This window comes from Letharia columbiana, assembly GCF_014066305.1.
Source record: "Letharia columbiana isolate WasteWater2 chromosome Unknown Sc0000054_s0, whole genome shotgun sequence".
Classification (NCBI taxonomy): Eukaryota; Fungi; Ascomycota; class Lecanoromycetes; order Lecanorales; family Parmeliaceae; genus Letharia; species Letharia columbiana.
In genome coordinates, this window is record NW_023501099.1 from 206,883 (window position 1) to 227,602 (window position 20,720).

At 50.9% G+C, this 20,720-nt stretch overlaps 8 protein-coding genes across 8 annotated transcripts; 4 read left to right on the plus strand and 4 right to left on the minus strand.

The window, feature by feature from the left end:
• Positions 1-501: 501 nt before the first annotated feature.
• On the minus strand, positions 502-2,301 carry HO173_010975 (uncharacterized protein; the record flags this gene model as incomplete). Its single annotated transcript, XM_037312860.1, has 1 exon — positions 502-2,301. One exon carries the CDS (start codon positions 2,299-2,301, stop codon positions 502-504), a length of 1,800 nt encoding a protein of 599 aa, XP_037160292.1.
• Positions 2,302-2,667: 366 nt separating this feature from the next.
• HO173_010976 (uncharacterized protein) lies at positions 2,668-5,946 on the plus strand (the record flags this gene model as incomplete). The annotated part of the gene is made up of 3 exons (XM_037312861.1): positions 2,668-3,856; positions 3,904-4,502; positions 4,558-5,946. The coding sequence occupies 3 exons, from the start codon at positions 2,668-2,670 to the stop codon at positions 5,944-5,946; spliced, it is 3,177 nt and encodes a 1,058-aa protein (XP_037160293.1).
• Positions 5,947-9,168: 3,222 nt separating this feature from the next.
• Positions 9,169-9,771, minus strand: HO173_010977 (uncharacterized protein; the record flags this gene model as incomplete). Its single annotated transcript, XM_037312862.1, has 1 exon — positions 9,169-9,771. One exon carries the CDS (start codon positions 9,769-9,771, stop codon positions 9,169-9,171), a length of 603 nt encoding a protein of 200 aa, XP_037160294.1.
• Positions 9,772-10,438: 667 nt separating this feature from the next.
• On the minus strand, positions 10,439-11,528 carry HO173_010978 (uncharacterized protein; the record flags this gene model as incomplete). The annotated part of the gene is made up of 2 exons (XM_037312863.1): positions 10,439-11,466; positions 11,516-11,528. The coding sequence occupies 2 exons, from the start codon at positions 11,526-11,528 to the stop codon at positions 10,439-10,441; spliced, it is 1,041 nt and encodes a 346-aa protein (XP_037160295.1).
• Positions 11,529-11,867: 339 nt separating this feature from the next.
• HO173_010979 (uncharacterized protein) lies at positions 11,868-14,905 on the plus strand (the record flags this gene model as incomplete). The annotated part of the gene is made up of 5 exons (XM_037312864.1): positions 11,868-11,947; positions 12,014-12,220; positions 12,267-12,499; positions 12,570-12,905; positions 12,957-14,905. The coding sequence occupies 5 exons, from the start codon at positions 11,868-11,870 to the stop codon at positions 14,903-14,905; spliced, it is 2,805 nt and encodes a 934-aa protein (XP_037160296.1).
• A 443-nt stretch (positions 14,906-15,348) lies between these two features.
• Positions 15,349-17,025, plus strand: HO173_010980 (uncharacterized protein; the record flags this gene model as incomplete). Its single annotated transcript, XM_037312865.1, has 3 exons — positions 15,349-15,477; positions 15,536-16,459; positions 16,519-17,025. The coding sequence occupies 3 exons, from the start codon at positions 15,349-15,351 to the stop codon at positions 17,023-17,025; spliced, it is 1,560 nt and encodes a 519-aa protein (XP_037160297.1).
• Positions 17,026-17,337: 312 nt separating this feature from the next.
• Positions 17,338-18,288, minus strand: HO173_010981 (uncharacterized protein; the record flags this gene model as incomplete). The annotated part of the gene is made up of 1 exon (XM_037312866.1): positions 17,338-18,288. The coding sequence occupies one exon, from the start codon at positions 18,286-18,288 to the stop codon at positions 17,338-17,340; it is 951 nt and encodes a 316-aa protein (XP_037160298.1).
• Positions 18,289-18,570: 282 nt separating this feature from the next.
• HO173_010982 (uncharacterized protein) lies at positions 18,571-20,123 on the plus strand (the record flags this gene model as incomplete). Its single annotated transcript, XM_037312867.1, has 5 exons — positions 18,571-18,668; positions 18,717-18,904; positions 18,976-19,037; positions 19,087-19,296; positions 19,347-20,123. 5 exons carry the CDS (start codon positions 18,571-18,573, stop codon positions 20,121-20,123), a joined length of 1,335 nt encoding a protein of 444 aa, XP_037160299.1.
• Between the last annotated feature and the right edge of the window lie 597 nt (positions 20,124-20,720).

A 20,720-nucleotide genomic window follows, 5' to 3' on the forward strand; every position in this document is an offset into this window, starting at 1 on the left:
ATAAGGTAGAAAATGAAGGGCTCGTAGCCCAATGTCTGTACCCATTTTTTTCACGGTCTGGTCAAACTGTCAGAGAGCCAGGATCCGTGGCCTCGTGATCCGAGCCTACTCAACGTCGATTTCCAGAAAAAGGACCAGCGTCAACCCCACCTTCTATGCCCATCCAAACAAAACTATAAACCCAGCCGTCGTAAACGTCGAAAACACTAGTCCTCATCCCTCGTCCGCGTAACCATGCAGATCTAGCAAGACGTTTCACATGCTCGTGGCCCAAACGAAATGTCCGTTTTCGATTACGGTCAAGCTACAGTTGTTCGATAGCCATGGGCTCTGAGTTCAAAGGCGTCGTTACTGCACGCTTTATCAAGGATAAAGTAATGGAGGATTGTGGTGACTTAGGTTTGATTCGCTGTCGTTCAATGCCGAGCTACCATCCTCGCTGTGCGTACATGAGCCATGATTTTCCACGCAAGTCATACCAAGCCCAGCTCCCGGCCCCACTCACGCCTCCTCGAACCAACTGTCCTGACTCAGCTCCGGCGGTCCGACTTCGCTATCGTTCAACAGACTATCCGGCAACAACTGACTGTCCGTCAACCTGACTCCGTTCCATTCATATCCCGCCCACGGATCCAGCTTTCGACTCGCCAACGGCGAGCTCGACGGCGGCGGCATAGGTGGTGGCGATGATGGATGCGCTTGAGATGACGAGGGCAATTTTCGCGGTGACCGCTGAGTGACGGCCTGGGCTGACGATGTCATGTTACGAGGCGAAGGCTGTGTGACGTCTGCGGTGGTTGCCTGGGAGGATGGAATGGGTGCCTTGTAGAATTTTGGGGGGCTGGAGATTGGTGGGCGGATTAGTTGGGTGGGGACGGTCATGAGGCCGGATGAGGGCTGCTCGGCGGGCTTGGGGGAGGAGGAGGGAAGTGGTTCGAGATTCGAGTGCATGTAGTCGGCTGGGTTGTAAATGGTCCACCCTTTCTCGTATTGAGATTCGGTTTGGAGACCGCCTGGCTGCGTGTCGCGACGGAGGTCGGCGAAGAGCTGGGCAGAGACTCCTTCGGAGTCTGAGGGGCGCTCGCTGGGGTGTATGTGTGTGGTTGGTCCTGGAGGGTCCGAGCTAGTCAGATCAACGAACTCGACCCTTTTAGGTCTCTGCATCGGAAGCTGGTCTTCTACGTTCCTTTCCCTAGCTAGAGGAGATGGAGCATTTAGAGGGTCTGGCGATTCAGAAGCATTTCTCTGAATGGGGGCCAGCTCAGGCTCGTCTTCCGCAGGTTTCGAGGTAGGAGGCGTCGATTCAGGCGGTTGGTCCGAACTCTTTTGGGAAATATCCGTACTTGCGAGAGCAGCCTGTGTTTCTGGGCCAGCATTGAAGGCCTCAGGTTCTTCGTCATCGCCTTCTTCGTCTGTGGAATCGATGACCTCGTGTTTGGGCCTTGCTTGACTTGAGTTTTGGATTTCCTGGACTGGTCTTTGAGCTGCCCTCAGCCTTTGGTTGAAGTCATCAACGTGAATTGCGGATGCGTAGGAAGGTAGTCGAGGCTCTTCTTCCGTGATGTCTTCAGGCTCTGCGGTTGGACCAACGCGTTCGGTCATTATGCTAACTTTCAAGGATACCGGACTATCCTCGTCCTCAGTTTCCATGCTATCTGCCACCTCTAATCCCTTCGACCATCGAGCTCCCTTTACAGGTGACCTTATAGATAGATCAATATTGGTAGATTTTTCTTTCAGTGGTGACCTCGTATAATCTTGTAGAGATTGACGGCTTTGTGTAGAGAGGGGTGTGTCTGCTGGAGATTGTGACGAGGGGATCTCCTTCCTCCTCAGAGACATTGGAGTCTTTGGCGGTGGCATAGCAGTGGGCATTTTGTCTTTGAACAAGTGAGCTTTTGCTTCCCCTCCTGCGGACGGGAGATCATCCTGATTTTCCAGTTCTTGAATTGGAAGATCCTCCTTAGCAGCTTGTCGCTTCGCGCTTCTTGTCTCAATTCTGCGAGCCTGAGACTTCTCTGGAGTGACCTTCCGCCTTTTGTTTCTCGAGGGCGAAGCTACGTAGCTGTCCACCTCTTCATCATCTGTCTTCAGATCTTCATTTTCGAGCTCCGGGTGGTAATAATCTCGCAGAGCATCCATCTGCGTAATACTTTGCTGGCGCATGTTTGGAGCAGACCATGTTGGAAGTCTGTCCCTGATGGTACGATGGGGAGAAGGTCCTATCCGGCTTTGCTTGATATTTGGTACTGTCTTGTAAACTCGGCCTGTCGACTTCGGCTTCTTTGGGCGTCCACCCATCTTCGACTTGTGAATTAGACGAGTTGAGCTCAATCCGGTCCTATTTGGTTTGGTCGTGAGGTCTCGAGATTGACACGCGTCGGTAAAATCTCGGTCAAGTTGGCGCGGCGATGATGTCGACAAAGTTCAGGTACGCTCTACGCTCTACAATACCTTTCATTATGTGTTGATTGTCACGTCTGAATCGCTTTTGTCTTTGAAATTTATGGTCTTTGCAGATATGTTATCCGACAGGGTCTTTCTAAGTCGGTTCAACACACTGCAATCGTGTCTTAAAAGCTGAATAAGGTGTCGTTCTTGGTAATTCAGTGAGCCTCTAAGTGTTTTGTATCGGTCTGTCTTTCCTACTGAAAGAGGGAACCCATTATGGCTCGGAGTGCCGGAGCAGCCAAGTCAAAAGTTGCTGGAAAAGCAAACGCAAGGAATGCTGTGCCTGATGTCTACGGTGAGATGCTCGTTGAGGCTGTCTCCTCTACTCCTGCTCGACAGAGCGGATATGAGACACCGGTAAAGCGACGTCGTGTTGGAGGACGCATCGTCACACAAAGCGTGGACGACAATGCGCTTCAACAATCTGAACAGAGCGTAAGCACCGGGAACCAGAGGGGTATCGACGATCTCTTTGAAGAGCCTAACCCCAATCCACAGCATATAGAGCAGACTGAATCTGAAGATTCTGCGGACAGTGATGACAACTTCGAAGACGTGGACCTTGGAAGTAATATCAAGCAACACGACACTTCTGACCACGAGATGGAAGAGCCGGGGAAGCTCAATTTGGTGCTTGGTGGTGACAATCAGAAGACTCTAAGATCTGCGCAAGTCAGGCGGAAGCCTATTACATCCACCGAAAAGAAACTTCGACTCGAAATCCATAAGGTGCATCTCTGCAGTCTACTCGCTCACGTACATCTACGTAATCGCTGGTGCAATGACGAGAGTGTTCATTCCGTTCTGAAAAGCATGTTGGCAAAGAGGACCATTTCCTATCTGAATCCTGATGAAAGCAAATCCCAATTTCAAAGGTCTCGATCTTTCCTGGATGGCCTGACGCAAGCAAGTGATGCATTCAGAGCGGACTTCAAAATTACTGCGAGGGGCATGAGCAAGCCTGTGTGGGCGGATAGTCCAGAAACTCTAACGCTTCTACAGCCGCCGGAAGATATTGACCTGCCAATGCAAAGGTCTGATTTCCTTACTGCTGCTGGCAAACTCAAAGGGTCGCGGGATGTTGGAGCCCAATTCTTCTGCGCCATGCTACGCGCAGCTGGCGTGGATGCAAGATTGGTGTGCTCTATGTTGCCTCTGCCTTTCCAACCGGCACAGAAAATGGCTCTGCCTCAAGTCATGCACAACGCCTCGAGGTTGCCACATCACAGAAGCCGACAGACGACACCTGAACCGGATAGCGAAGCCGACGCTGGGAGCGATGGGTCTTTGATTGTAGAGGGGAGGGCTGGTTCTAATAGAGCCGAGATTCGATCGAGACTAGGACAGGTCAAACGTAGTGCTTCACCAGAAGCATCTTCGTCTAGAATGTCCTTCCAACCCAAAAGTGGGTAAGCTAATGCCCAAACCAATTTAACGATCTAATGAAAATAGAAGCGAACCAAAAGCCTATCCGTGAGTCAAAATATCCTGTTTACTGGGTAGAAGCTTTCAACGAAGCTGTGCAGAAATGGGTGCCGATTGACCCTCTTGTCACAAAGACTATTGCCAAGCCATCAAAATTTGAACCACCAGCAGGAGACCCAGGGAATAACATGAGTTATGTAATAGCTTTCGAAGACGACGGATCTGCTCGCGATGTGACGAGACGTTATGCCAAAGCCTACAATGCGAAGACTAGGCGGGAGAGGGTCGAAGTCACAAGAGACGGCGAGAAGTGGTGGCGAAGGGTGATGAGACTTTACAGAAGATCTCATGATATGGACCGGGATCAAGTCGAAGATGCAGAGCTGACGGCTAAGGAGGCTGCTGAACCTATGCCTAGGAATGTTCAAGATTTTAAGGACCATCCGTACTATGCTCTCGAAAGACATCTGAAAAGACATGAAGTAATACACCCAAAGCGAGAAGTGGGGAAGGTTGGTGCCGGGCGACCCGGGACTACCAATGCCTTGGAGCCAATCTATCGCCGTAGAGATGTCTATCAACTGAAGAGCGCGGACAAATGGTACAGGATGGGTCGGGAAATCAAGGTGCGCCCATCGGCCTTCAGTCCGTCTTTGTGTGCTGATTCGTGATCGATGCCAGCATGGCGAACAACCCCTCAAGCGCGTTGCAGTACGCCGGACTAAAGATTCAACTTTGGACCCTGCCGATATGGAAATGGCAGACGATGACAACCCTGGCACTGCCCTCTACGCTCCTCACCAGACATTACTTTACGTGGCACCACCCGTCGGTAATGGCCAAATACCAAAGAACTTGTACGGGAACCTCGATGTCTATGTCCCAAGTATGGTTCCTCCAGGTGGAACTCATATACCGCATCCAGAGACCGCTCGAGCGGCCAGGATCATTGGCATTGACTATGCCGATGCAGTTACTGGCTTCTCATTCAAGGGTAGACATGGGACTGCTGTTACGAGAGGAGCTGTAGTAGCTGCCGAATACCGGGAGGCAGTGGAAGAAGTTATCGAGGCTTTCGAGGATGAGCGAGCACAAGCTGAAGAGGAAAGGCGAAGTCTGACTGCGCTAAAGATGTGGAAGAGATTTTTGGCGGGTCTCAGGATCAGAGAAAGGATCGAAGGCTATGATATCGAAGGAGAGCGCGATACAGTTATGAAATACGAGATGGAGACAGTCGAAGACCAAGACCAAGACCAAGACGAAGGAGGCGGCTTCTTACCTGATCGAGATGCCGACGAACCCGCTCAACCCACCGCTAGGACAATGCCGACGCGAAACTTACCCAGTTTGTCAAACGACGGTGAGGGTGGGGGTTCTTGTGCGGCCGAGGATAAACAGGAAGAAATGGAGGCGCTGCACGCTTCTGATGAAGATGATGATGATGGTGGTGGTGGTGGCTTCCAATTAGACCATGATGACCAGGATGCCGAAGAAGCCATCCGAAAGATCAACGAAGGAGATCATGAAGACACAATCGGCGAAGAAACCGAGAAGACTGCAGGTCATATGTACGCGGAGAATGATGGTCAGGAAATACTAGATCAAGGTGGCGGCTTCTTGCCTAACGACGATGACACCAGAGATGAGACTCCGCCAACGAACTACTCAATCACCGGCGGTACGCTGGATAACCACAGCAGCATCGGTGCGCGTGTCAGCCCACAAAACTCAGAACACTTTGCGGAAGCGTTCCCAGACCTGCCAGCACGCGAGCTGGAGGAGGCCAAAACATTGCAACAGCTCTACGAATCGCAAGGTTCTGAGCATCTTCCGGTGTCCAAGGAGACTGTCACTGCCCCTGGACCGAGTAGATTACCTGACTCGCCGCCGATGCGAGAAAGGACCGGAGGAGTCGAGTGGGGGACCACTGTTCACCCAAGTGAGGCATACCCCAGCAATGAGCTAGTAGCAGAAAAAGATTCTGAATCTGATAACTCAGAAGAAGACAAGGGTTCACTGCTGTCTCACGATCCCGACGATGAGGATGCTGACCCGGAATGGCTTGCTTGAAACACTATAAAATTATCGGTTCCATTCAATGGGTCTTGTCTATGCAATGTTTGATGGGTCCACTCCAGCCAAGTTTCTAAGAGCCAGCCTGCTGCAGCCCCAATAAACGCTGGGCTTCTGATTGGTTTACATCTGTTGAAGATCGGGTACCATCCCCTTCAATTCAGCGCTCCACCCCGGCTTACTACCTCTTGCGTCGCCAGCTCGAAGCGCCTGTAGCCCTTAGCAATGCACAAAAGACAAAGAGGCGTAAACTGGAACAACACATTTGACGGGTTTACCGCTTGTGATTACCTCAGAAAATCAAACTGGTCACGTGTGAAGATACCGAGAAAACGTGGTTTGTCAGCTACATTTATTCTCTACCCGTCAGCAATTGCGAGCTTTGGATTCCGTAGAATGGCTTGTTTTTAAATGGTTCTCTGCTGGCGATTAAACTTTTTGCAAGTCTGTGACAGGTGTAGAGCGTTATCCAGATCCCCAAACTGGCCGTAAATAGACATATTGAGCTCGTCGGGCAGGCCTCTCAGCGTGTTCGCCATCGTGATTTGTGTACAAATCTACGGCAAATAGGATAGAATGAAGGTAGTACGTAGGGATCCCTAGGGTCTCTAAGAGCCCACCTCCTCAACATGCAATGTTTGCAATAGACCTGGGGTATTAAACCAGCAGACAATCCGGTTGGCCGGGCCTGACGCCTCATAATGACATATCGAATCGCTGACACCCGAAGAGAAAGCTGCAGGGGGTCGAGGATTCACAGCCAAAGCGAATCGAGTGTGAAATATATCATACTCCGCTGATTCTGTTATTGGCCCCAATGTTTTTGGGCTCGACTCACAACCGGTAAGATTGACTTAGAATAAGCCTTGGCTGAGCGTCGTCAGACGCGGCGCAATTTCCCTATAGTCAGCACCGGAGAGCAGACTACAAGGCAAAGAATAGACTTCATGATCTGCTTGGGCATTGCAGAAACCATAGTCGGCAGATGGCTCTGTTCGTCTCCTCCGCGCGAGATAACCGGTGGGACAAGCCCTGATGCCTTGCTTCGTTTTCTATACAGCTGGCCAAGGGAATGTGGCAGCTGGAAGTTGGAGCTGAAGCTACGTACCGTGATTATTGTAGAAGCAAATCATGTCATGAGAAAGAGAGTGCGCACTGATGGAAGCAATGGATGCATTGGGAGAAGCGAAAGTGGCGCGGATAGATGGAAACATCGGGTCCCTGGTACGGAGATCGAGCAGGTCCTCGTCTTGGTGTTTCCATCTTTAGCAGCAGCGGATCCTGCCTATTTCGCCTGCGTCACTCCTCCATCCTGTCTTCCTTCATCGTGGTCCTCTCCGCAGTCCTCCTCTCCTCTTTTACCCTCTCTTTGCGCATCTCGTGGATCTCATCCCAATATTGCATCCTCCACAAAAGGGGAGCCGAGACGAAGTCGAACGTGATCCCAACAACATGGGTCCTCTGCATTCATCAATCTGTCCTGGGAGGTCGTACAAAATGCCTTCACCATGGCGGACCGCTCGAAATTGAAAGTCCAGTCAAATCCAAGCTCATTGTGAGCACCACGCTTGAACATGTTGTGTTGTCGTGCATACATACCCTCATTCGGTTCTCCTCCAGCCCAGGAGCGATTCTCTATGTGGCCTACTAGTTTGTCGGGTCGAACCCTTTACGGATATACCGCACGTAAGGGTACCATCCTAGTGGACGATCGCCGGTGTCGTTTTCAATCCGAGACCACAGTCCTTGGAGGGGCGCAATCTTTCTCAACAGGAACATGTGAAGGAAATTATAACCTCAAGACCATCGAGCTGAGTGTCGAGATCGAGTGCACTGGTCTTACCACCTGCAAGGACCTCTTTCTTGATCCATAGGTTGTTCATCATCTCGGCCACGTTAGCGTCTTCTTGCTTGGGCCCTGTCGCCGAAGGCTCAAAGATGGAGGGTTTTGCAAACTGCAGGCATACGATGGCCATCGAATGCAAACACACAATTCTATGAAACAGAGCCTTGAAGTCGCCAACAAATCGGCTATTTTGGATGAATTGAACTCTGTTGGCATGGCTCGTCCTGATGCTGGCATCATCAAGGCTGGGCGGCACAATAGTGACCGCTTTTTCTCGAGTCATGCCTGAAGCGAAAGCTGCGCGGAAGCGGTCAATTCTTCGGATACTTTGTCATCAACGTAGAGTCCACGGAGAAGGCTAAAGCCCTTCCACCGTGCGAGGATTATTCGGATCTCCTCGTCGGTTGAGCTCTTTTCGTTGTCTTCAGTAAGGAGGCAAGTCTCCAACAATTTGAAACTAGGCTTCTGTGCGTCGCGAGGCAGCGTGGCAAGCTTTCGGTACCAATCTTCATGCAGTGTCAATAGTTTCGAAAGACAGAAGTCGTAACCTCAGACATGAGAGGCAGTCTATATTTCCTCCCGTGCTTTCTATTAGTTGCATCTTCCCGCTAGCATTTCTAAGGCCTGTCTTACAATGATTTGTTTTTCGATTCTCCTTCAATGGGTTTGAAACAGCCTGCGAAGGTCTCGGCAGACTTGCGAGAGGTGTATTCTATAGCGCCGTCCAAATCCTCGCAACTCCCGAAGATAGACACCTTGAGCTCCCGGGCAAAACTAATTGGATAGCTCGCCATACTGGCATGGAGTGTATAGCAAGGGTGGCTCAATGGGGTTCTGGGTCGGAAGAAAGGCTGGCCCCAAGCACATCTTTCTTGTTTCGGAAGACCCCAAGGCTGTGCATTGATTGCAGTGAATCATGGGTATCAAACAACAAAAAATGAAGGCCCGTTGTCCAAGACCTTAAGGCGACTGCTGATATGTTCGACATTTCCTCAATCACACTCTCCAAAGCTAAGGCGGTAAACAGACTAGGCCAGATGCCGTTGGATTCTGCACGTGCGAGGCTCTTTCCAGTCTACTTTGCATTCTATTGGTCAGTAAAGAGGATATCGGTAAAGGCATGGAACAAACATGGCCGTCCATGTGTTCAAATCCGATTTGCTATTGCTACAAGTTCCAGCGCTTGCTACATTCCACTTCTCGGGCTCATTGAAGGGTCAAATTTTGACATTGCTTGCCTGGGCATTTTTTAGCCGAATGAACATGTATTATAAAACTGAAAGTTTCGAAAACCGTACCCGAGCAGCTCGAAGCACTCACAAGGGTGTCTTACACAAAATGCCTCAGATTTGGTGCGCTAATCACCAAAGCCGTCACGCTGTCCGAAATCCGCCATTCTCGATTGACGAAGACTTGTTCACAGTGAATCCCTCGATGCTTTCAATAGTCAGGGATCCATAGGCCCACGGGATTCTTGCCCCCACTTCTTTGATACCCCAAATGATCTCAGACGGCCCATACCGTCCCAACAGCTTCCCCAGCGCATCAAAGGCAACCAACGCCACCGCGGTAGGCAGCCTGCCACGAAATGGGCCTTCGTTGATCGCGATGAGCCATTTTGTGTATGACGAGATGTCGATGGTAGATTGAGTCGCATGACGTGGCACGCAGCCAGGAACGGGATGTTCTCGCTTGATGTTGTCGACGAAATCTTGGAGGAAGTGCCGTAACTCAGTCACACTAACCATGGGCGAACTTTGGAATTTCCGGGCCTTGCCGATAAGTAGGTACACGTTCAGGAATAACAGACCAGGACCAAGTAAGGTAATCCTGAACGGTTGCTCCGGCCAAGGCGAATATGTCAGATCGGTAATTTCCTCTGGCGCCTTCAATGCAGGGTTAGTGATGTTGAGGGGAGCTGAGGCAAGACTAGAGTTTCGAAGGGAAAGTAAATTATGCGCAGCGGACGAAGGCATTATGAGAGCTAAAGTAGCTGCCATAAATATAAGCCTCCACATGTTGGTATGTACGTCTGTTTTGTTGGACTCGAGGCTGATGGAAATAGGTGATGTTCTCTAGAGGTCATTGCTGGTTCAAAGGAGATCAAGTGGTTGTATACATAGAAGGACATGCCCACATCGGCGCAAAAACAGACTGCAGACAATGATCAGGCACGGATTGCGGTCGGCAAGGGCCTCGATGTCGGCAGAACGCATGGTTTTCGCGTTTGCCGCTATATTTAAAGGCAACATATTAGCGCGGCTCAACGAACCAGCAAATCTTTACCTCTTGTCTGCCGAGCCTGCGTTATTCGAGTCTTGACCTTTTTGTACCCCATACGCGTCTGGCTTTGACCCCTGTGTGCGAGGTAAAGCAAAGGAATAGCCCCATCGGCGCCTCGGACAGAATGAATAGAAAACGGTCTGAGTGTTCCCTTCATTAAGGCTCCTTCTCTTTACATAAAGGATGCGAAACAAAAATTCAAAAAGACATATCAATGATCAGTCAGCATGGACTGACGGCACGTCTTATTTGAGCGTGGTTTGTGAAGATTCCTTTTCTGATGGTAGAAAACGCCGTTATGCTGGGTATCTTCTCCAAGCGCCATGCAAATGCACAATCTCGACACCATCCCAGATTCAGCTACTCCGAGTCGTACTCCACTAAAGCTGGTGGTCTTGTAACGTCAACGGGATCGTTAGATTTTGAGAATGTTCTTCGGTCCTCAACCTTCCGTTTCCTTTGGATCAGTGGGACCCCACCCAAGGCCTGCACATTGGGTTTGTCCATACTCAAGAACGGGTCCAGGGATACTCTGGTGTTATCAGCCAGCTCCTTGCGTAGAATATCCCTCCTTTTCTCCGCTTCCAATACAGTCTTCGTCGTCTTGATTTTTTTCGCCAAAGGCTTGTCCAATGTTCGGATATCTGCGAAAAGCGGTCTCGACTTGGCCTTGGCGATAGCCCCCTCACCTCCAGCTTCTCCGAATTCCACGAACCCAGCTCTTTTCCTGTCGTCCTCCGTCTCTTCCAGTAGATCCATCCCAAGACTCATCCTATCTTTCAATGATTCTGTTGCCTTCCCATTTTTCTCCCTTTCCTTCCTTCCGACTCTAAAACCCTTCCTCAACCTTTTATTCGCCTCCCCCGGATCATCCCAATCCCTACCCTTAGCATTGTACAGCTCTTCAATCCTGCTCTTGTCACTGACCGTCCTTTGCGTATCCTCCACCTTCCCCTCTAATCTGGCAAATGCATCGCCTTCCAATCTCGCTCTCTCTTCCTCTGTCGTTATCTTGATTTCACCCTCTTGAAATTTATCCTCCCCCGTATCCCTCTTCTTCGCCCCCTCCGTAACCACATAAGCTGTGTTCATCGGATCGGTCCTAATCTCAATCCATCCCCCGCATGCCACATGCTTCATGCGGAAGCTGAAAATTGGCGTAGTATGATAATTGCCCACTTTTTTCTTCTCGGCGTTGAAGCGGACGCCTTGACCGATGATAGTGGGTTTGGGACAGGTGGTGCACCAGATTGGGAAGGGCATTTCGAAACGCACTGTGAGGATGCCTTGATTGGCTTTGCGTGCACGGGAGCCGAGGGCATGCTTGCCGGCGAGCTTGTTGGCGGAGGTAGTGCCCTCGTGCTCTGGCGGGACGTAACGTCCCATATCTGGACAGGTCAGTGGGCCTTGAACGACGTTCGGGATGGGCAGACATACTGAAACCTTGCATTCCGGCAGTGGATGAGACCCAGCGGTCTCAAGAACGGCGAGCACAAGGACTTGCTGTCTCTGCTAAGGCTAGGGCCGAAACATGACAGTGAGGCAAGTGCGGACTTTGCTCTATTTGCGGCGGCCAATCCTCGGGTAAATCCCAACGTCAATCCAAAGAGGTCGCGCCAGACGTGATTGTCCCAAGCTTTCAGTCGTTGCGCCGAAGCTCGGACCTCGATAGCAACACAGGTGCCAGCTTGAAGACACTGGATGTAAGTTAAATTCTCTTACAACTAGATGGTCAGCTATCAAGGCTCACGACATTCACAGCATTGGTCCTAAGATCTCACTCGCAGCAATGTCTACTCCAGAGGAAGAGGAGCCTCCAGGGCGTGAGGGATTCGTTGCTTCGTTGACAAAGTTTGGTGAGGAGAGAGGGTATGTTTCGCTACGATTTACTTATGCTCCTCTCTGAACAGCCGCTGACCTCTGCAATTTCCACAGCATAAACGTAGACCTCCAAGCGCGTGTTAACACTAAGCACATCGACCTCTACAAGCTATGGAATGTGGTCAGATCAAGGGGAGGATATGATGCTGTCAGCGCCGAAAAGTTGGCGTGGAGGAAAGTGGGACTCGATTTCAATCTAGGCACTGCAAACGCAGCAGCGTATGCTTTTGCTCTGAAGACGACATATTACAAAAACCTTGCGTAGGTGTCGCTCTTTGCTGCACCAAAAAAAGCTCACATCTCGCAGGGCTTATGAGATCAAGACCCTGCATGGTCGAGAGCCTCCTCCGATTGAGATCCTCGAGAAGTTGACTGCAAAGGGCGGTGACATCCTTAGCCGTACAGTGGAGAACTTCAGACCTCCCCAGAGATCCAGCCTGATCAACGGCGACAGCGAGTCAGGAGGTGAAGAGTCGAAGACACCAAAAGACGAAAAGATGGACATTGACGAGCCTGGTAGTGTGGGACGGAGTACACGAGGTGAGTTGGTGATGAAGCTCATGGCGCATTGATCCACAGATTTATCAATAGCTCATGCGCATCATTTCAGGTCTTCGCCAAGCTCCACCTCAAAGGATCCCTTTTCAGCCGGATGTGTCATCCTCTAGACAGCTGCGTCACTCCTCCGGCCACGCTCCATCACCACAACCAGCAACCACGGCCCACACCGGCTATAATTACTCCGCATCCTCGAACCCGAACAGCGCCCAATTTGCTATTGCCAACTATGAGCCTCGTCCTCAAATGCCCTTGACTTTACGCCCGATCATGACTCCGAGCTATAACGCTGCCATGTTCGAGGAGCGCCAAAAGTTGGCACGAATGGCAAGGAAAGTCGAATTGGGGCTGATTTCGCCAAGTACTAAGGGCATGATGAAGCCTGGTGGTATGTCTTTCGCCTCCATTACTGTTTACCCTAAGCTGACGAATGGTGAAGCTGGCTTCGATGGTCCAAATATCTACGTCCGAACCCTTCAAGGACTGCGCTCACAGGTTCCTGAAGAACAGGACTACGCCCTGCACCACCTTGTCAAAATCTCTCATGAACGAGGAGACAAGTACAAGTTCGATGCTTTTCCTAATCTGGCCGAGGGTCTCATCGAGTACGTGCTTGGCATCAGCTCTCTTTTCTATGATGTCAAATGGGAGATCTGCTACTCCGACTACGAAGAGGGAATTAACGTCCTCGATGGAATAAGAGGCACCCCAGACATTTTGCAACGCATAAAATCCCTTAAGCGGGTCGACACCTCCGATGAAATGGAGTCGGAGGAATTCGGTCGCAAGCTCACTAAAGTCCTCGAAGCTGGTTTGACAATCAGAAATCTGTCCCTTCTCGAGGACAATGCTGTCTATCTATCGGAGATGCCCCAGCTTAGAGACTTCTTGTCGATAGCGCTCAATCTTCCAAGCTCTCCAGCCATCACAGAGCTGAAGCATTATGCGCTAGACATCTCGGAGCAAGTTACGAAGTATTGGCGGATGGACGCGTCAGACCCGCTGTACCGCTCCCTCCTAAACCAGGTAGATAACGGACACGACCGTGGCGCCATACTCACTGCTCTCCGCGCCATCAGCCGAATATCTATGAACCTTGACGACACGAATCTCCTTAAAGGTGTGCCCGTTTCGGTCATTAAGCGTATCTGCGAATGGACTCTACTGGATGACGAAGACTTTGTCAGTGCTTGCCTTGACTTCCTCTATCAATTCACCGCGGTACCTGAGAACGTCGGGGTCCTTCTGTCAAACTCAAATGAACTTTCCCTCCCATCTTTCCTTGGCCAGCTCACGCGATTACTTCAATACCATGCTCGAACAGAACGTAAGGAAGAAGTGGCCACCAAAGCTATAGCAGCTGCATCCGCAACAGAGATTCCCAACGTTCCTCAAGATCTAATGGACCAATTCCTCAAATCCGAGGAACCGGATCGCTCCAATCACTGGCTCAAAGCAGTGTTTGAGGAAGACGCCGAAAGCGACATTACACAGATAGCATTATGGCAGGCTTACCAAGCTCGGTTCGCAGAATACACATCTCCTACGACTCAGCTTCTACCGGCAGCGGAATTCATTAAGAATGTCAGCACCATCTTCGCTGGCGCCAATGCACAAGTCGTCAACGGCGTCAATCACAAGTTCATCATCAAAGGCATCCGACCTCGTCATGCTCCCATGGATCCGAAAGGTAGAGTGTATAGTCGATGTCTGTGGAAGGGCCCCAGCTCAAAGCCGTGCGCAGACTTCTTCCTGAAGCCAAAATATATGTTTGATCACCTTGTCTACGATCACCTTGGAATGGACCGACGAGCTGACGGCACCTGGGATTTCGAATCTACTACGCGTGCGAGTCAGCGTCCGAACGATTGCTACTGGTCGAATTGCCGACACTTCTCCACCAATGGCAGTAAAGTGCCGTCACCATATCGGCTGGGTATGCACATCAAGACCCACCTTCCAGATGTGTCGAATAAAGCGGTGCTCAGACAAAAAAACAATCGCACTCCCGCCAACCAAACAGCTCTGCCACCAAAGGAGACAAACGGCTACACGGTGTCTACAGGAACCCTGAAGGTTGATTCAGCACAGGGCAGGGAGGCCACTTACAACTGCCAAGTTTTTCAAAACACCGCTATCGATGAGCTTGGGAACGCAGCTGGGCTACCACTCACTAGTGTGCTGGTGTTGCGCAACTTGGCGAGGAACATTCCCAAAGCAGCTGTGCTGCTTGATACAATCAACCGTGACGCCTTTCGTATTGATTGCATGGAAAAGCTGTTTGGACCATTGAAGGATAGGTTGATCTTTGTGGTGGCTTATAACAAGCCTTTGGCTGGATATGTGTCTGATGTGATGGGGTTGCTTGAGAAGGGAAGTACACCTTGAAACAGGTCGACATGACATGGCGTTATGATGGAAAAGTGGTGCATTGATGAGATGTTACAAGATGATTAGGCGTAATCAGAGGATATGATACCACAAGGTGAGAGCATGTCTCATCACTATTGCAATGTTTTCCGCGGGCTTGGCGGGCCTTAAAAGTAAAACTTGCAAAGTCGAACATTCGCTTCTCAAAGAAAACAAATATTGCCATCATAATTACGGGTTGCACATCGCAAAACTGGCGCGTTGCATAGGTCATGGCCTTGGGATTGCTTTGCCACTGAACGGTCTGTAACCCATCTTCACCGGCACAAAGAGTGGCAGCGACCTCAGCGCCCGACATGGCTCCCTCATCAGTGTCCACAGCATCTACTGTATCGCATGGGCCTATTGCCCTACCCCTGTTTAAATTCTCACATTGCACAAGCCCCAATCCACTAGCCAGGATGATCTGGACCCATCTACCGCAGCGGAGCGACATGTTTACCGTATTCGATGTGATCCGAAAAGTTGGGGTCAGCATGGTTGTCTCAGTGACAAAAGTCTTGAAGCTCGTTCAAGGTGGTGAGCTCCTCGTAAGTATCTTTCCACGCACCCAATTGCCTATCGGTCTCTCCTAAATCCACTTTCAAGGAACAAGTCGAATTCCCTGACCTCCAAGACCAAGTTCGAATGGACGAAGAACGCGCTCTGTCCCAGCACATCTCGGACGACCATCTCCGCGTTCTGGTCATCGTCAAGAGACCATTGCTTGCACTACGTTATTCGCTACCTGATGGCCAGATACGCAAGATACAGATGAAATTCCTCCCGTCTTCTGGTTGCGATGTAGCGCTTGAGAATTTCAGAGCGGCTGGCTTGCCTATCAGGGACAAAGATTTGCCCCAGTTGCAAGGCCAGCAGCGTCCGCCGTCATCTCAGTCGCAGCCCCGATCCCAGGAGGGGCCTGATTCTTTGAACGCCGGTCAAGCTATTCACCAGCATTCATCCCAAGGCGTGTTCCCAGCCTCTTCGCAGCCACTTTCACAGGAGCATAATGGGCTTCGGGACGCAGGTTATGGTGGTAGCATACCCCCATCTGCGCAGCTGACAAAGGTCAACATCCGGCCAACGTCTGCTCCTGGCGGTGTGAATCAAGACGAGTTCAGCAGGCCTATCTCAGCTCCATCCTGGTCAAATCTGGATGCCTTTGGGTCTGCTACAACAGTAACCACTGTGCCGACGGTAGCTAAGCCAACAACGCAATCAGGTCTGCTACCAAGTCCGGTCTTCAACAGAACATATGAGCCATCTGGCAGCTTCCAAATTCGACCAATGAGCGCTCCAGAGCAGACACAGACTCAACGAGCTTCCACCAATACACCCACTCTCTCTCAGATGCTGCCACCCGAGCGGACTCTTCCCTTTCCCGAGAAGAGGATACATCCATTCAGGAGAGACGAAGCTGCATCACAGGAGGAGCCATCCCAAAAGAAACTTGCTGCTACCAAGATCAAGGCGAAAAGACAGACAAAGCCTCGAGCTCAGCCGGCCAAACCCAGAAAATCTAGGGCAAAGGTTGGAGCAACAACCCAATTTTCTGATCCATTGGCACTGAACTTACCCTCTCCTGACAGGCGAAAGCTCCTTCACCTAGTGCATCTCCGAGGGTTCCATCCCCAGAATTGCAGGCCGTACCACCGTCATCGGAACCGCCAGCGCTACCAAGCATGAACTCTCGCAAGCGTTCCTTGACAGATCGGTCCCCGAATCAACCCAACAAACGGCAAGCACAGACCAGGACCGAGACCGTGACAGAGACCATAACAGAGGCTCTTACAACTACCATTCCAGAGCAACCACTGCAAACGCAGCCACCCCAGATCACAGATCCAATCATCAACATCAGCAGCCACGGCCTGCTCGACTCCATCGACAACTTTATGCGAAAGTACCATGACCTTCCAGCGCCTAAACCACATCAGACAGCAAAGGAGCAACTAGCCGAGTATGCGGCGCAGAGCGACGAGGACAGGGCGAAAGCTGTCGACAACATGATTTGTGAATACATCAAGAATGAGGATTTTGGAAAGCTAATGGATGATGTTGAGGGATCTTGGAAGAGGATCGGGTTGGGGCTCTGAGGTGGCATGACTATAAAGAGGATCCGAACAAAGGAGGGAGAAATTATTGCTGGGATATAGATGCGGCTTGGCATATCGCTCTTAAAACAGTAAGGAGCTCTGAATTCTGCTGATATCGGCTTTTGGATCTTTGCTGCATCTTCTGCATCTGTGCCAGCTCTGCGCATATACCCGAATTTACGTAGCTTTGCATGATAGCGAATCTTAGCACTAGCACTTAATCGCATAGATGAATCGTACGATTAAATTCTCTAAGCTATGCAATCTCCCCGTTGAAACGCCATCGCTATCCCCAAACTACTCCTCCCCTCCTCACCCCAATGGCTTCACCCCCTTATGCACACACGCAATCCCGCCCATTAAATCCTCCCACCCTTTACCCTCCTCTCCACCGGGCAACAGAAATCCCGCCTCCTCAATCATACCCTTCCACTCCTCCTGCCCTGGAAACCTTTCAATACTCTCCACCAAGTACTGATAACTCTCGCGATCCCCTGCCACCAACTGCCCAATCAGCGGGATAGCACCGAAACTCCACCTCTTATAAACCGCCTCAAAAAGCCGATTATTCACCTTGCTGAATTCCAAACATGCGAAGACACCACCGGGTTTCAAGACGCGGAAAGCTTCGCGCAGGGCGAGGGCTTTGGAGGTGAAGTTGCGGATGCCAAAGGCGACGGTGTAGAGGTCGATGCTGTTATCGGAGATTGTGTGCAGGTTTTCGGCATTGGCTTCGAGCCAGCTGAGGCGGCCAGAGTGGTCGTGTCCGCCTTCTCTCGCGCGCCGTTTGCCTTCGGCCAGCATGTCTGGATTGATATCGCTGACGATAATCTTCGAAGCATGGTCTTTATTAACAACAGTACAATGCTCCAGCATCCTGAAGGCTATGTCCCCGGTTCCACCCGCAATGTCTAAAATTGTTTGGCCCCTCCCTTTTCCCTCCTCACAATCTCGTGTACCAGGGTTTATAGACCGCACGAAATAATCTTTCCAGAGTCTATGGGTACCGAGGGACATGAGATCATTCATGGTGTCGTAGGAGGAGGCGACGGACGTGAAAACGTTAGCGACACGTGATTGTTTTGAGGACGAGGGGACGGTTTGGAAGCCGAAGTGTGTAGTCGGTGTTGGGCCAGAGTGGTTTGCGGGCTCTTGGGATTGGGCGAGATAGCGGCAGCAGGAGAGGCAGCGGTAAGGAGGCTGAGGGTTGAGAAGGCGGTGGGTTAGGCGGGTGGAAGTACGGGATAGGGTTGGGGCCGACATGGTGGGTTGCGATTGAGGATTTTTTGCGAGGTGCTTGATAGAATTAGCCTATGTATGCATGATCCACAAACGGAAGGCTGATGCCAAGCTTTGATATGACGCTAGGAGACGGATAGATCCGCGATCAGCTTGTGGAGAAGCCGACGCCAACCGGTTTCAGTTCTCCGACTCCATCGCGGACAGCTGACCAAAAAAGGAGGAAATCTACTGTAGCTGTACTCTCACTACAAACATGATTGATCGATAGACAGTATCATGTCTCCAAGCCTTTCAAAAGCCACAATGCTGCTCCGCAATCCATTGAGAGCACAGATACTGCAGCGTGTCCCCAGAAGGCAGACAAGATGGAGCTCTTTGTCTCAAAGACCAGGCTCGGATCGGTATGACACTTGCAATAATTTCAGACGCATTGACTAAATATTGCGTAGAGTCCACTTCCCTGGTGCCGTCAGCAGCAAATTCACGACCAAGCTCTCCTTTGAGCACCCCTCCACACATCCCGCAATGCCTACCTACAGAGTCATGGACTCGGACGGCGTGGTGGTAGATGAATCTCGAAAACCTTCAGGGATTAGCAACGAGGAGATCGTGACCTGGTATCGAAACATGTTGACGGGTATGAGCTTCTGAAAGCATCGAGGCAATCGGCAGAGCGGAGTTTCTGACGGGGTAGCGTTAGCGTTTTAGTTAGCATTATGGATCTCATCATGTTTGATGCGCAAAGGCAAGGGAGATTGAGCTTCTATATGGTAGGATGTTTCAGTTTTCTGATGCAGTTTCGATGCTAAGCGGATTCAGGTGTCAGCAGGCGAAGAAGGCATCGCGATTGGATCAGCTTCTGCTCTAGTCCCAGAAGACGTCATATTCTGTCAATATAGAGAAACTGGCGTCTTCAAACAACGTGGCTTCGCGCTTTCTGACTTTATGAATCAGCTCTTCGCTAATTGCAAAGACGCTGGCAAAGGCCGCAATATGCCTGTCCATTATGGCAGTGGCAAGCTCAATATCGTGCGATGGCCCTTCTAGTTGAGATCAGAGCAACACTGACGCGGCCTTAGCATACTATATCTTCACCCTTAGCAACCCAGATTCCCCAAGCAGCTGGTGCAGCCTATGCCCTCAAAATCCAAGCCCTGCAAAACCCCGATGTACCTCCTCGAGTCGTAGCGTGCTACTTTGGCGAAGGGGCTGCCAGTGAAGGTGATTTTCACGCCGCGCTCAACATAGCAGCAACGCGATCCTGCCCGGTTGTCTTCATCTGCCGCAATAACGGATACGCGATCTCAACTTCAACGCTGGAGCAGTATCGTGGCGATGGTATTGCGAGCCGCGGTATAGGATACGGTATTGACACTATTCGCGTTGATGGAAACGACATCTTCGCGGTTCGAGAGGTCACTAAGGAAGCGCGGCGTATGGCGCTGGAAGACGGCGGCAAGCCTGTGCTTATAGAAGCGATGAGCTACCGCGTCTCACACCACAGCACCAGTGACGACAGTTTCGCTTACCGAGCCAAAGTAGAAGTCGAAGACTGGAAACGGCGAGACAACCCCATCACAAGGCTACGCAAGTGGATGCAGCACCAAGGCATGTGGGACGAGGAGAAAGAAAAGGAGGCGAGGAGCCAGATTAGGAAAGATGTGCTGAAGGCTTTCGCGGAAGCTGAGAAGGAAAAGAAGGGGCCGCTGAGGGATATGTTTACCGACGTGTATGAAGACTTGACTGAGGAAAGTAGGGGACATATGAAGGAACTGGGGAGGCTTTTGGATGATTATCCAGAGGAGTATGATGTAAATGAGTTCGAAGGTGGTAGGAAAGGATTATCCGAGCCGTGAAACTAAAGTGTACCTGACATTGCTGTTCTCCGACCTGATGTGATGCGCGCTGAGCTCTCTTGAGGGCGGATAATGCTCTGAGCCTAGCCACTTCCTGATCAAGGCAGACAAAAGAGCAAGAAAGCGTATACAGAGCAGCGTGAAGACAAGAGAAGGATAAGAACAAACAGAGAATGTCAGTAGTACATTGTTGCCTGACACTTATTCCGATACGACCACTCCTCAACACTTGATTCCAAGTCACTCCGTTGGATATTGAATTAGTATACACTTTCCGTCCTCCCGGGGGGACCTAGTTTGAGCTGCGGGATGAGTGGTGCGCCCATCGTCCCTGTGTTCTAGCTTGAGGGGAACCGATTGGTGGAAAAGGAGAAGGGTTCGAGGGTAGTGGAAAAGTTGGCCGGGGCTGCGGTTCGCTTGTTTCACGGATTGCCTTTGGGTTTCTACGGACTTTCCTTCACAGTAAAATCCTTTGCGGGGTTTTCGTAGGCCCTGCGCCGTTCGCGGATGAGGGCGTGAGTGTGCATGGTGGGTTTGGGCTTGGTGATGGTAGGGTTGTGTGTAGTTGACTTTGAAAAGGTGGTCTTGCTGGTGGTA